General features: G+C 46.7%; 1 protein-coding gene and 1 pseudogene across 1 annotated transcript in view; one reads left to right on the forward strand and one right to left on the reverse strand.

Moving 5' to 3' along the window:
- Nucleotides 1-12254, forward strand: part of SMYD2 (SET and MYND domain containing 2) — a 46459-nt gene extending 34205 nt beyond the window's left edge. Inside the window, exons 6-12 of the mRNA XM_039881216.1 lie at nucleotides 262-329; nucleotides 2766-2868; nucleotides 5196-5306; nucleotides 5984-6104; nucleotides 7036-7210; nucleotides 9341-9449; nucleotides 11813-12254. Of these exons, the coding sequence (XP_039737150.1) occupies nucleotides 262-329; nucleotides 2766-2868; nucleotides 5196-5306; nucleotides 5984-6104; nucleotides 7036-7210; nucleotides 9341-9449; nucleotides 11813-11893 (768 nt within the window). The 3' untranslated portion in view covers nucleotides 11894-12254. The remainder of the gene's footprint in view (nucleotides 1-261; nucleotides 330-2765; nucleotides 2869-5195; nucleotides 5307-5983; nucleotides 6105-7035; nucleotides 7211-9340; nucleotides 9450-11812) is intronic.
- On the reverse strand, nucleotides 9660-9778 carry LOC120617767 (uncharacterized; annotated as a pseudogene).
- Nucleotides 12255-14268: the final 2014 nt, after the last annotated feature.

Genomic DNA, 14268 nt, shown 5'->3' on the forward strand with positions numbered 1-14268 from the left:
TTAGGGCTGTGTTATTGTCGGGGTCACCATGTGTAGGTGGGGAGGTAGGCTAGACTAGGTGCCTCACCCTGACAATTCTGCTGTTATTTTTTTATGCATGAGGCTGATGGGTAAATGTTGTCTGAACTAAGGATACCTTGGCCAAAAGAAAAGTTTTCAAAATCACTAAACCAGACCGTCTTCCTAATTAATTTGCTTAAGGTCAAAAATGAAAGAAATAATTTCTATCTTTTTTTTCTTTCTCCCCGTTTCTCACCACAGGTTAACTGTAACGGCTTCACAATCGAAGACGAAGAACTTTCTCACTTGGGATCAGCAATCTTTCCTGAGTAGGCTGAGTTTCACTTCATTTCTTTTCTTTTTACTTACTTAACACTAATTTGCTTTTTTTTTTTTTTTTTTTGATTTTTAAAGAACCTATCTGACTGTGCGTGGCAGACATGAAACTCCAAGTGAATTAAGACACCTTTTCAATTCTGCCAGATTTCAAAATATTTCCCCTACATTTAAGGATCCAAAGGCAGCAGTTAAGAGAACAGTTACTAGTTAAGTCCTGCTAGGTAGAGAGCTGTCATGAAAGAATATTTTATAGTGTGCCCTGCTGGGAAATGTGCTTTTTTGCATATCTGTGGTTATAGAGATCTTGGGGTGTCTCACACTCAAAGTGAAACATTAATTGCCAACCAACAATTGACCATAGGCTTATGCAGAGAATATGTGAGTTTCTTCTCTCTCTTCTCTTGTTTGAAAAATACCAGTACAGAAACAGTGCTGTTTGGAGGGAGACTATACTAAAGGACTAAACTCGGGAAAATTTTCAAAGAACTCTAGTTTTCCTTATTTCAGAAAAACTCAAGTAATTCAACAAAGGCTAGCCAGTTGACAAATGGAGATCTTTATAGCTCTGACTTTAATGGATTGCCAAGAATTGCTTTGCCATTTGTCTCTTTGATGGAACTGAGCATTTTCGAAATTCTTCGGTCCCCTGAAATCAAGCTCTGTCTTCACAGGTGGGGCAAAGACGCGTCCCCCGTCTGTAGGTTAGTTCTGTCTAAAGCGACCTTGCTTAATATTTACTACAGGAGGCTTGGTTGAAGCGATTGCGGGAAACCCGTAACACCCACACGTTTGCACGGATGACGTGCGGGCTCCCGGTCTGTCTGTCTGTTGCCCCCCAGCTCTGTGCGTCACGCAGGTCTGAGAGAGAAAGAACCTGTGCAAGTCACGTGTCCCGAGCAGCTGTCACAGGCTTTCCTGAACCACAGAAACAAAACGTTTTTTCCCATAACTACACCGTCCGAGTGGCCCAAATGGTGTCATTTGTTTTGGGGAGAAGCTCTCTTGGATTTTTGCCGTTGGGGAAAGGAAGTAGAAATAGAGAAAGGCCATTAGACCCTCTTCAGAAGGCTGGTAGTGACAGCTTCAGATGTGAAATGAACTCCGAAATGTCTCTGCTCTCAGTTTCCTCAAGACTAAAAACAGGCTGAGGGTGGTACCGCCTGAGGTTGCCAAGAAAAGAATGATGCCAAGAGCTATCATAGGTGGTCTTGCCTTAGTGCATTTCCTCCACCTTCATTAAAACTATATCTACGAGTCTGTCTTGAAAAGCATTACTTGGTACTTCCGCAAGATGTCTCTAGAAATCTGCTTTTGACTTTCAGTCCATTTGTTTATCAGATTTCCGATTGCCTGTGTACCACTTGCCAGTAAGCCGTGTGGGCTGTGATGCATGGCAGACATGACTCTCCCCAAGGACAAGACAGGGACGTTGCTACCTGCCGTCCCAGGCCCAAGGCCAGCCACAGACTTCACTCAGACCTCTAGCAGCTGAGCGGTGGAGGGCAGCTCGCCCTGGCCACAGCATCCCCAGGCTCACCTTTGTCAGGCTCCACAGCCCCTTTTTTGTATTCTTCGGGGCAAACGGGAGAGGGGTTTTGGTCTCTGAGGGTTCAGGCAAGTGACACTGGCCACCAAAGCAATGATACATATGGATGTGAGTATGCCCAGTTTCCGGGCAGTTTTAATTGGGGGAAAAATCCCTTTGGGCTGAAATCAGTTCGGCATTGTGGTCTCAAAGGCAGCATTTTCAGAGATCAAGCATTTTTCCCCTGTAGTTTAGAAATTTCTGTTCTCAGAACTTTGACCTTGATATAATCAGAAAGCTCAAAGCCCCTCGCATAGGCGACTCTCTGTGTCCTCGCTGTCCCTGAAAAGCAGACAGTGAGCAGCAGGAGCAGTACTGTCCCAATTTTCCAGATGAGGAGATTAAGGTGCGGAGACTCAGATGGGTTCCTCCAGGTCTCTGGGGCATCGCAAGCCCTCACTTAGGAAGCCAAGGAAAAGAGTGGAAATAATTCACTAACAGGAAAAGCCACTTGGGATGACAACCCGTTTGTCATGAACAGTGTGCAATGAGCAGCAGTTCGCTGTAGGTGTTGGATTTTGAGTCCTGCATCTACAGGAAAGAAATTTTTGTGAGATTTGTTGCCGTTGCCATTTTTATTGTGTTTTTGGTCGTGGCTTAGATAGCACGATTTTGCATGGCGGATGTCGCTTTTCAACATCATGAAAGTTTAAGATGTTCTATGTGATTACGAATGCCTGCAGAAATGCCTCTTAGAAGATGATGTCCAACTATTAGGTTTTTATGTTAAGGTCCTGCCAAGATCAAGTTCCTGTGCCTTGGCAAGTAAAGTAGCCAAGGATTACCCCAGACTGTCCGTCTGCCCAGTTAAGAAAATTGGGTTTTCTCTTCTGATTGACAGCGTTGCCTTGATGAATCATAGTTGTTGCCCCAATGTCATCGTGACCTACAAGGGGACCCTGGCAGAAGTAAGAGCGGTACAGGAAATCAGCCCGGGAGAGGAGGTGAGTGCGTGGCCGTGGGCAGCCGGGGCAGCGTGCTGCACACGGCTGTTTTAAAAGGCAGTGTAGAAAAATCACTGGGCACTCAGCAGTTACACTGTATTTGTCCTTGGGCCCTCCTGGGTTAATGACTCGATCTGTGACCTATGTCCCACACTTGGGGCTTCCCTTTGGTGCCATTTCCGTCCAAGAAAAAACAGGAAAGAATAAATTTGAGTTAAACGCCTCACAAAGATTTATAGAGATTTACAGAGAAAGGAGACTGTCGAAATGACCAGAACGAAATGTTTTTACTTCTCTTTAGAGCCCGTGTATTCCCATTGCCTATTTGTTTTTCGATTAGTGAATGTTGGCGTGTTTTTCTCCCCCACAAAAGGTCAAAAGCATCGTCATCTAAAAGCAACCCGGAAGTAGCGAAAGAGTCACGGTTCCAGATGATGCGTGACACTTTGTGTCATATCAATTGCACCTCTCAATCTGGAGAGTTCCCTTTTTAGGAATGGCCAGTGTACACACTGGAAGGGCAAGGAGAGGTGACCTGTGGCCAAGAGGCACGTTTAGCATCCCTCCTTATCGTAGGGATGTGCAGAGAACCAGGCGTCCTGTCACCTGGTCAGTGGTTCCCTTTTTCGTGGTTCGCCTGCGCTGGGATGCCACGATTACCTCATAAGACGTCTCACCTTGAAAAGGCCGGCCTGCCAGCTCTCTAGATGCAGGCTATATGTTCCTAAGTAAATAATAAAAAAAAATAAAATAAATGAATTTTTAGGGATCGTAATCTCACACTTTGGATTAAATTTCAGTTTAATAATCTTGAATGCTATTTTAAGGTGCATGTCTGGATTTAAAATTTTAACTATAGCGATCAGCGTGCTGAATATGAAGGCCTTGGATTCTTGGGAGGTCGTTAGTAACCCACCACTGAACTGACACCTGAAGCTCAGGGTACAGGTTAGACTTCCCGCCCTTTGCTGAATTCATCACGACCAGGGTATCATGTTTTGGAGTTGGGGTGTCTTGGTTTCCTAATGTCTTGTGGAGACCACCCTGGTGCCTTTTTTGCTAAAACAGACGGTTGTAGTTGCTGAGAAAGTAAGGCCCCAGGCCCCAGAGCTCCTGTGGGCTGACTGGAGACCTGAGCAGTATGTCACCTAGACAGGCTCTGCCGGGCCAGGAGCAGTGACACTGAGCGGCCTTTGTCGCCATCTTCTGGGCTCTTCTGCTTGTTGCACTATGTGACCATCAGTCATTTCAGAGAAATGAGGCAGGAGGCTCTTGCCGTGGGAGGCAGGGCAGGGCTTGCTCCTGTCTGTTTGCCCTTGGGTCTTGCAGATCTGAGATGCAGTAACCTCACTTTGGGGAAGTCACTGCTTTGGGATGACTTGCCCCTCAATGAGGAAAAAGCCCACTCCCCAGGGCATCTGAGCCGTGAGGTCTCCATTACTGCCCTCTGGGGTGGGCAGAGCTTGGCGCCCCTGCAAGTGCCCCCCTGCCTGTCCGCCAGCGCCTGAGGTTCCTGGCATGCTGATGGCTTTGTGACATCCATCTGTTCAGTCAGACATTTGCCTGATGGTGTGGGACGAGCAGCAAGTGCCATCCCAGTGAGTAGATAATGGACAGTTAAATGCCGGTCTCCTCCATATGCTCCAAGTCTCAGTTACAGACCCCGTTAGAAAAAAAAAGCAAGGACGGGAAGCCCCGATGAGCCCAAAGGTAAGACTTTTCCAAGTTCTCTGTCCCAGCTGGGTAAGGCAGCAGCATGCTGATGTCCTAGAAGCCGTGTCCTCCCTCTGCTTACTTGTCCCAGCCTGCCTAGCTGAGCTTCTCGCTCCGTGGCCAGCTGACGGAAGGAGAAAGGGAAGCAGAGTATGTGCGTGTTCATGCTGCCCTTCCACTCTCCCAGCGACGCAGCTGAGCCATCCCGGCTCGTGAAAGGAAAGAGGCTAAATGAAGGCCGGGCAGAGACGGCCCAGGCCTCTGCTCAGTGAGGCCTTTGCTTCTGTGCAAGAGACAAGGGCGTTACTGCTGGGCGAACCCCAGCTTGCTCTCTTTGGGGACGGAGGAGGCGGGGGTGCCTTCGGCGCTTTGATTTCCCGTGTTAGGGACTCCTTGATTCTGTAGAAGCCCTTTCTCTCCACCACAAAGAGGTGAACAACACCAGGGGGTTGCTGCGTTTAAGGAATTCAGTGTGTTCATCCTAAACCGTGACCATCCTCCTCCGCATTTGTCCCCACACGGCTACCACCACGAATGTTGGCAGGGCCGCAGGAAGGATAAAGAGCGAGTTGACCTGTAGCAGATTGTAGCGTCAACTTTTTGGACCTTCTTAGGTTTTTACCAGCTACATCGACCTGCTGTACCCAACGGAAGATAGAAATGACCGGTTAAGAGATTCCTATTTCTTTACCTGTGAGTGCCAGGAGTGCACCACCAAGCACAAGGTAAGCTCCCGGATCCCGCAGAGGTGCTGACCACGCTGTGTATCTCGGGAGCTCTCGGCCAAGCCGGCATCTCTGTCTGACTAAGGGTGTCTCCTCCTATGGCGCTTTTGACCCTTAAACCCTCCTGACTAAGACAGCCAGAGGGAAGCCGGTTAGACCAGGTTTCAATTCAAACGTGATTCCCGGAGCTGATGAAATTTTCATTACACTGTACAAATAAGAGAAGGATTTGCCCAACTGCTATTTCTTGGGGGGTGAAAAAAAAGACAATTGCTCAAAAAAAGAAGGAAGGGAAGAAGCACATGAGCATCACTTTCAGGCTTCGCAACCTGTTCAGAATATGAAGAATTTGCTCTGGAATTGCTCAGATTATTTAGGCAATGCCACCCCTCCTTGTTCTGTTCTGATTCGTAGCTGTTGGAACATACGTATCTGCCCATAGCATCTAGGTGTCCTGCCTAGAAATAAAGATGTTTTGTTTGTTTATTTTCTGTGAAAGCGTAATGGCGTATTGAATTTTCTCTTAGATCCACTGCCCGATTTCCTTTCTTTCGTTTGGAACTTTAGAATGGGCAAGCCCGTACCTCCGCACGGGAAAATGCACTATTAGAGAAGTTTGCCCATCAGTATGGTTTCCACGGGAGGTAATGCCTTGCGCTTGTGGACATTTCCCTCAGGATAAGGCCAAGGTGAAAATCCGGAAGCTCAGCGATCCCCCAAAGGCAGAAGCTATCTGCGACATGGTCAGATACGCACGCAACGTCATCGAGGAGTTCCGGCGGGCCAAGCACTACAAATATATCCTTTATCGCTGTCCGGGAGTGTACTGACCCTCACCTGCAGGAGGTGCTGGGGAGTCGGGAGGAGGGAGCAGCAGAAGGAGGGTTTGAGATTCTAACTCTTGAAGGAAGAATGTCTCCTGGTAAAAAGACTTCCTGACCACCCATGCCTTGGAGTCAACATCAGTTTATGACGTTGATTTGACCTTGTTTGGCTAGTTTGGTCAGAAGCTCCATGCGGTAGGAAGTTATATTATCTGAGACCACAGAGGACAGTTCCTCGAAGGCCCTCATTTACTGGGTATTTTGCTTTGTGCCCAGGGCTTTGCTTACATTGTCTCACCTGATCCTCACAGGTCACCCCCTGTAGCGGAGGGAAACAGACGCTTAGCTTTCAGGTAATTTGGCCACAGCTCACCGCGGCAGACCCAGGATTTTGCCCCAGCTGTGCTGGCCACCGCTTAACCTACATGATAGCGTTTTCTTGGGTGTTGAAAAGGCGTTATTAGATTTGTATGAAGGAAGAACTGAAGCCAGTGAAAGGAAACGGGAGAAAGGCATGGGGGTTTTTTTTTCTCATTTTTCTCAGCATGAGGAAAAACTTTCTCATGGTGGGGACTTTTTCCTTAAAAATGGCTTCAGCTAAAGTGCTCAGCTTAGGTGAGGGTTGAAATTTAACTAGAAAATTGAAGATTTGAGATTCTGACCAATATTGTTTACAGCTGAACTGAGGGGTCTGTTGCCAGGGGCTAAAATTCTTGTTTAGTTTTTTCCTATTTGTTTCCTCAAGAAAAATGTGATTCCTTTCGCTTTTGCTCGGCTTTCTGTAATTTCCTTTTTCAGAGGGCGAGGGAACAGGCGCAGTGGAAGAAGTAACCCCCGCTGGACCGCAGCCGGCCCTGGGAAGTCTCCGCGTGGGTGGGCCAGTCTTTTCCTTGACTCCAGAGCACCCCCTAGCGAGCTGCTGGAGATTTGCGAGCTCAGCCAGGAGAAGATGAGCTCCGTGTTTGAGGACAGCAACGTGTACATGTTGCACATGATGTACCAGGCCATGGGCGTCTGCTTGTACATGCAGGACTGGGAGGGAGCCCTGCGATACGGACAGAAAATCATTAAGCCCTACAGGTGATTGCGATGGCCGTTCTGATCACCTTAGCACGGAACGGACTCTGGCGATTTGAAGTGCATGCCCAGGCTGTTTTGTCTTCTCACTGTCCTGTGTTGGAACGTGCCTAGACCAGCTCTCTCTTCTTTGCACCCACATCCGGAGGTACAGGTGCAGGGTGCTGCTCTCTTGGGCCTGGCCTGTTCCCTCCGCCGTCTGGAAGAGACGCCCAGAGGGGCAGGTTGGGGTTATGCGGGGGGTGCCGGGGCACAGCCATGCCGGGACCTGTCCAGGCGCTTCGTCCGTTGCACTTAATCCCGACCAGTGTAAAAAGGCATCTGTTTGTTTCTTCTCCCCCCCATGCCTTCCAAGTTAATAGAACTTGATTAATCGGTAAATGGTGGTATCAAAACCCTGCCTTTCCATCATTCCTCACAGTGTCCCCTTCTTGTGCCTTTGTAAACTGCGGCCCACTTTGCAAATGGGGAAACTCTGGGGCCATTGGAGTGGCTGTGATTATTAAATATCCGCACCCCCCCCACCCCACCAAGGTTTGAATAAAACAGGTTGGGTTTTACCACATAGTACTAATGACTGTCAGCCACGGGGACCGAGAGGGTCATTAAACCTTAAAGTGGGCTGCAGACAAAGGTCATGGCATTGTCTTCTGGGTCTAACTAGCCACTCTGGGGCTGGGATGGCCTAGATCAGACCCCCCGGGGTGCTTGTCAAGCACATCTATATCACGCATTGCAGGGTCTCCCCAAGACCAAGTGGATGGGGATCTGGGCATCAGACCTGAGATACCTGTGTTCCAGAAGCACCCCAGGTGTTTCTCATGAATTTGAGGAGGCCTCAGTCCACGTTATAAGATTGGGAACTGTTAAATTTGTGTCTAGTCTGATTTTCCACCACCAAGTCGGCCCTCCACTCACCCCACACTGCCTTGATTAGCCAGCAGGGGGAGCCCAAGGGGAAGCCAACTCTTAAAATCTGTTAGAAATAATTAGCCACACTGGGAATAATCTCAAAGCCTACCTTCCCAGGGTGGGTGAGAAAGTCCTCTGGTCTCATGCACACTTCCCTCTGTGAGATCTGGAGGGAGGGAAGGAGGGAAGAGGGGTGGGGATGGAGAGAGGGAGAGGGAGAGAGAGAGAGAGAGAGAGAGAGAATGAGAATGAATAGATGAGATCGTCTTGGCCTTGCGTTTCTTCTCCCAGCAGGAACTAGCTGTGCTGGACCCTTCCTTAGCGTAGTGAGCCCCAGCTCGGGCCTTCTGTGGGGCCACTGGCCCCGGGGCTTCCTCCAGGCAGCATGGTGCCCTTCTCTCCCCTACCCCTCACCCCTACCCCCAGAAATACAGCCAGAACAGGTCTCTCTTGGGTGGATTTTCAAGGTAGAGCGGTACAGGCCAGCCTGTTTATAAACACCTCCTACACACACACACACACACACACACACACACTCTCTCTCTCTCTCTCTCTCTCTCTCTCTCTCTCTCTCTCTCTCTCTCAGCTGGCTCCTGGTCTCCGTCCCTAGAGAAATGGCTCTTTCCTAGGCAAGCCCCATCAGCCGGCCTTCAGTTAAAGCCAGAGGAGAATACCTATTGTATATATATGTATCTATGTAAAGCTCTCTATCGGACAATAGAGAAAGAAGAAATAGAAGGTGTTCTCCTGACTTTAGACAGCTTCTGGTTTTGCTAAACCAGCTGGTCTCAGAGTGTGACAGAAACCTGGGGTCTTGAGACATATTGGTGTGTGTAAATTTTGAAGTATACTGTCTTATTAACATGAGAGTATAGATATAATGTCCTCACAATAGGGAATTTACCTTAAAAGATGTTTTCCCAACGCCCTGTTCTGACTGCACCTAAAACAAAATTTGGGGACTAGGTTTATAAATGTTTCTGTATGGGATTTGTCCTGAAGTTTTTATGTAGCTTTCCAGAAACACACAAACTGCATAAAACGAAGTACCTCCATGGCAGCCAGATAGGGTCGAAGTGTCCACACTCTCCACCCGGAACCCGCCGGGGTTTGGAGAAGCCTGGCTGCCGCGGAGAGTGTGGCCGTGAGCTCAGCATCCACGGGCTTGCTGCGCCCGGCCGTGGGCCGCTTGACGAGGTGGCCTGTTGTCTTTTCTTCCAGTAAGCATTATCCTTTGTACTCCCTCAACGTGGCCTCCATGTGGTTGAAGCTAGGACGACTGTACATGGGCCTGGAAAACAAAGCTGCGGGAGAGAAAGCCCTGCGGAAGGTATGTCTGTGATGAGAGGTTAGGCGTCCGCCTGCCTGGACGGCATCCTAAGCACCCGTCCTTCACGCCTCGTGAGGAGAGTGACCGAAAGGGTGGAGAATGACCAGCTCTTTTTTCTTTTTTTCTTTTCTTTTAGGCGCGGCAACCCCTGGTTGACCTCACAGATTGCAGGGACCCTGTCAGCTTATGATCCCTTATTTTTATTTTTTACACCTACAGCACCTGGTCTTCCTAGGTGGTCTCCCTTCCAAGTACTAACCAGGCCCGACCCTGCTTAGCCTCCAAGTTCAGACAGGATCGGGCTTGTTCTGGGTGGCATGGCCATAGACAAGAATGAGCAGCTCTTGACCCACCTCTTGGCCCCAGAAGTGGGAGGGGATGGGGTAGAGAAGGTAATCGAGCCTTTGCCATATTGGTGCCAGGCCTTCCTGTAAGGAGAGGGGTGTACTCATTGAGAGGCGCTGGCCCCGATTACAGGCTCAGCCCATGCTGGGCACAGGGAGTACAGCTCCTCTCCCGTGTGAGGCTCTGGAAGTGAACAGAGCCCACTGGGTGGGCCGGGAAACCGCGGTGAGGGAATCTTCCATGTCTGCGTTTTAGAATTTATAGATCGGTGATGCTCAATTGTGGTGAAATAAACGTCATCGGTTATGGGCAGTTCCTCAGTATTCGGATTATGCATTTGCAGTTTCTAAAATTTTAGGACTTAATAATTGTTGTCACCCTTCACTGAGTGCCAGTTACTTGCCAGGACCCTCATGTGCGCTCTTTTATTCTCACGAAAATGAGATGGCTTTTCCTGATGAAGAAATTGAGATTCACACAGGTTAAGTAATGAGCATAGGGTACGTGGTGGGGCCTTGATTCAAATGGATCTGAATTGAAAGCTTCAGCTCCCCCCACTCATGCTGTGAGGAACATGCAGGGGGATCCAGGACCCTGGGCAGCATCTGTCTCCTCAGTGTTTGACGGCTGCCCTGTGCTGCCTGGGGGCCAGGGGGCGGGGCTGGACCCTCCCCCTACAGCAGCGCGATTTTAACAATGGATTCTCATTTTTCAGTTAATAGTTGATAAAATGTAATCTTTGGGACTGCTTACTCCTGTAACAGAATGTTCGTAAAGGTTGGGGCCACAGACCAGCCTGGATGCCTCATTCTCTAGATTCCCCAAATCTGCCCCATAGACTTTTCGGGAAGACGGAGTAAGGTCTCGCGTCCCACATGGAAGGGACAAGGCCACACCAGGCTAGGAATGTGACTTAAGCATAAAATTTTCCGTTTTGAAACCAGGGAATTTGTCTCCTAAGATAACATGTATTGATTGCCTTAGCGAGGTGGAGGAAATTAACCAGTTAGGGCCACAATTGTAAAGTGCTGGTAGGTAATTAAATTCCAGATCAGTGAAGGAGAGAGTAAATCTGAGCAGGGAACAGGAGTCGTGAAACAAATGCAGGCGGCGCGGACTGGCATTTAAATAGGTGATTCCTGAAGACCTGCATGTCTGAGATCTAGACAGAGAACGGTGTAAGAGACAGCAATGCCTGCCATGGTCACGAGCCATCAGAAACTCCCTGTTTGGGGGAGTGAGAGTAATTTAAGCTTTTCAATCTGTGCAAAATATAGTGGAATACAAAAACAGCAAAATAAATTCCTGTGGATGACATTTGATATGTACTTCCTATATGCCAAGCACTATTCGAAACACCTTATGTGTATTAACAACTCCGAGAGGTAGGTACCGTTCCTCTTTTATAGATGAGGACACTGAGGTACAGAGTGGTGAAGTAAGTTGCCCAAGGTCACACAGCTAGGAAGTGGTGGAGCCACTGGAAACTCTTCCACGGTATTTTGTCTCGGAAAAAAAAAACGTATTAAATACATTCTCTCTCTCGCTTCCTCAAAGGAAATGTGCACCAATTTTTAAGTTTTTTAAGAATATGTACGAAGAAGAAAGCATGTACTTTCTGGAAGGGAAGAACGGTTTAGCCACTTCTTACCGATTGGTAATGTAGCCTACGATTAAAACGGGTTTGACGTAAAGTTCGCTGTGGACTTTTCTGTCCCAGCGTTACCTGTTTACTTGATTGAGCGTAGCCAAATGATTCCATCCCTAAAACATTTTTTACTGAAATCTCTAGAATACTGGGGCCAGAGAATGTCATGACATCAATTTCTCTATTTCTTCAGCTATCGCACAATGTTTCACCCAGCAGTAGCGACTGGGTGACTCTTTGGTTACTAGATAATCATGTCCTTTTTTTTTTTTTTTTTTTATTTAGCCAGACCTTAAAGGAGAACACCCAAGTAGGGGTGCAAGGGGATCGGCTTCAAGGTCTTCACCTCTTTTTTTATCCTCTCTCCTAGGCCGTCGAAATCATGGAAGTAGCTCACGGCAAAGATCATCCGTACATTTCTGAGATCAAGCAGGAAATTGAAAGCCACTGAAACAATGCCAACATGGTAGTTTTTATTTTAATGCTAGTGCAGAAGCCTTCAAAGATTTGAGTACTTCAAATCATGTGCATCACTCCAGCATTTCTGTAAAACCTTTGCAATGAAAACACTGTTTGCACTTAAACCTTACTCATGGCTTACTTGGAGTTGGTCTTAATCTTTAACCTTCATATCAAATTCATTTTTGAATGCTTTTTTTTTTCCCCTAAGAGATAATGGCCTGGTTTCATGTATTATACTTTGGACAGGTTGAGTTTTAAAAAATGCCATTATTTTTCCCTTCATGCCTATTATAGTGTTCTGAACAAACATGAATGATGAAAGAGAATAAAAAAAGGTAATAGTATTTGAAGTTTGTGTTTTCTTCTGTCTGTGGGGCAGGTTTCAAAGAGGAAAGGGCGGAAGTCACACCTGTTCTGCCTCAGTCAGCAAGCCCAGGCCTCCCCCAGCAAGCGATCAGGAGGTCTTTCACCTGCAGTTGCTTTCAGGGGGTAGGTGCCTATGGAGGAAGAAGGAGGGAAGGTGCAAGAAAGGAATAAAGGTATCTGTGGGGGAGAACGTTCAGGTGACCTGGGAGCCGCTTCCCGGCAGGAGAGCGTGTCAGTTCGGAGTCTTCTGTATAGTACCCGGTCTCCCTTCAGTGCATAAAGATGCTCCCTGCGTGCTTCGCTCACTGACTGAAAGCATCTCTCATTCTGTTACTTGTTCTGTGCAGTTCTCTCCTTGTCTGGCAACACTCCAGGGTAAGCTTGAGAAGGAAAAACATTTTTTCCTTACCAACTCTGTGTTGTTGAGCAAACACTGTTCTCTCCCCACACGGCCAGCAGCAGCCCAACTTCCCCAGGGCCTGGAAGGTAGCAACCTGGGGATTGTTTGTTAGCAACGGCTGCAGAAAAGCAGGGACCAGGCGAGCTCTGGAGCCCGGGGGATGTTCCTCCTCGTCCAAAGAGAAGAACTTCTCCATTAGGTGATAATTAAAGCCTGATGGGGTTTACAGTTCAGCGTTTTACAAACAGCTCAAACAGCTGTAAATCTGTTATCCTTCATCTCCACACACCCACACGCATCTCTCACACACAACACAGTTCACTGCACACAGTGGGATCCAGCAGGCAGGAAGCATTTTCTTGTCCAGAGACATGCAATGAGATGTTTATTGAGCATCTACTATATGCAAAGCACTCTGAATAGCTCTCTGAGTACAGAGAGATGAGTAGGGAGTCATTTTGGCTCTGGGGAGTTTAGTGTTTTAAGAATGCAGATTTACTCTAGCTAAGCCTAAAATAAGCTGAGCCCACCATCTCTAGGTTTTCTATTAGTAAGAAAGTAATACTTTTTAATAAATTTAAAATAATACAAATGCATCTCCCTCGCTGGTCCCGATCCCCAGAGGAAACCACTGTACAGTTTGCATGTGAGGTCCCAATTTTCCCATGCCTGTATAACCTATTATATAAATAGATTTGGAGAAACAAAGGCAGAATATGGTACTGACATATTATTTTTGTAATCTTCTCTGACTTAATGACAAGAACCTCTTTCATTTCAGCATTTACAGATTTGCTTCATTCTTTTTAGAGGCCGAACACTGCACCGGATGTGCACGTCATAATTTACTAAGCCTTTCTCCTATTTATGGACATGTGGTTTTTCCAGTTTGCTGTTATTATAGTAAACAATGCCACAATGAACAATCTTAGATAAATAACTTTGCTGACGTGGGGTAGCATTTTGAGAGACAGATTCCTAGAAGTGGAATTTCAGGGTTAAGTAGTGGAAACATCTATTTGAATAAATATGGCCACAGTTCCTTTAAAAAAAAAATTGTATCGGTACCAGTAGGATATAATATTTGTAGTATTTGTTTTCCTCTATCCTCTCAACACGGCAATATTTTAAAAAGTTTTTGCGAGTCTACTGTATGAAATATTTTGTTTTATATGCATTTATTAGTGAGGTTGGACACTTTTTCATATGCTTAGGAATTGTATTTCTTCCGTGAGTTATTTGTGGCAGTTACCTATTTTGCTATTCCTATCTTTCATAAAAATTTATAAGAGCTCAATGTACATATATATATATATATTGGAGTATTAGCTGTCATATATTGAAAATATTTTACCCCTGGTTGTCCAAATGTCACATTTGCTGATCCAAGGCAGACTTTTTTCATCTTTAAATGAAGACCAGATATAAAATTCTTTGTCTTCGATCTATCTAGAATTATTAGAGATGATTGTACTCTTTAAAATTTTTAAATTTTGCTATTGTTAGCTACTTGTGCCAGCATTATTTATTGAATGATTTATTTTCCCCTGCTGATTTGAAATGTTCTCAATATCATTCCCATAAGACTTAGGTTTATT

This window comes from Pteropus medius, unplaced genomic scaffold (genome assembly GCF_902729225.1).
Source record: "Pteropus medius unplaced genomic scaffold, Ma_sr-lr_union100, whole genome shotgun sequence".
Taxonomy (NCBI): domain Eukaryota; kingdom Metazoa; phylum Chordata; class Mammalia; order Chiroptera; family Pteropodidae; genus Pteropus; species Pteropus medius.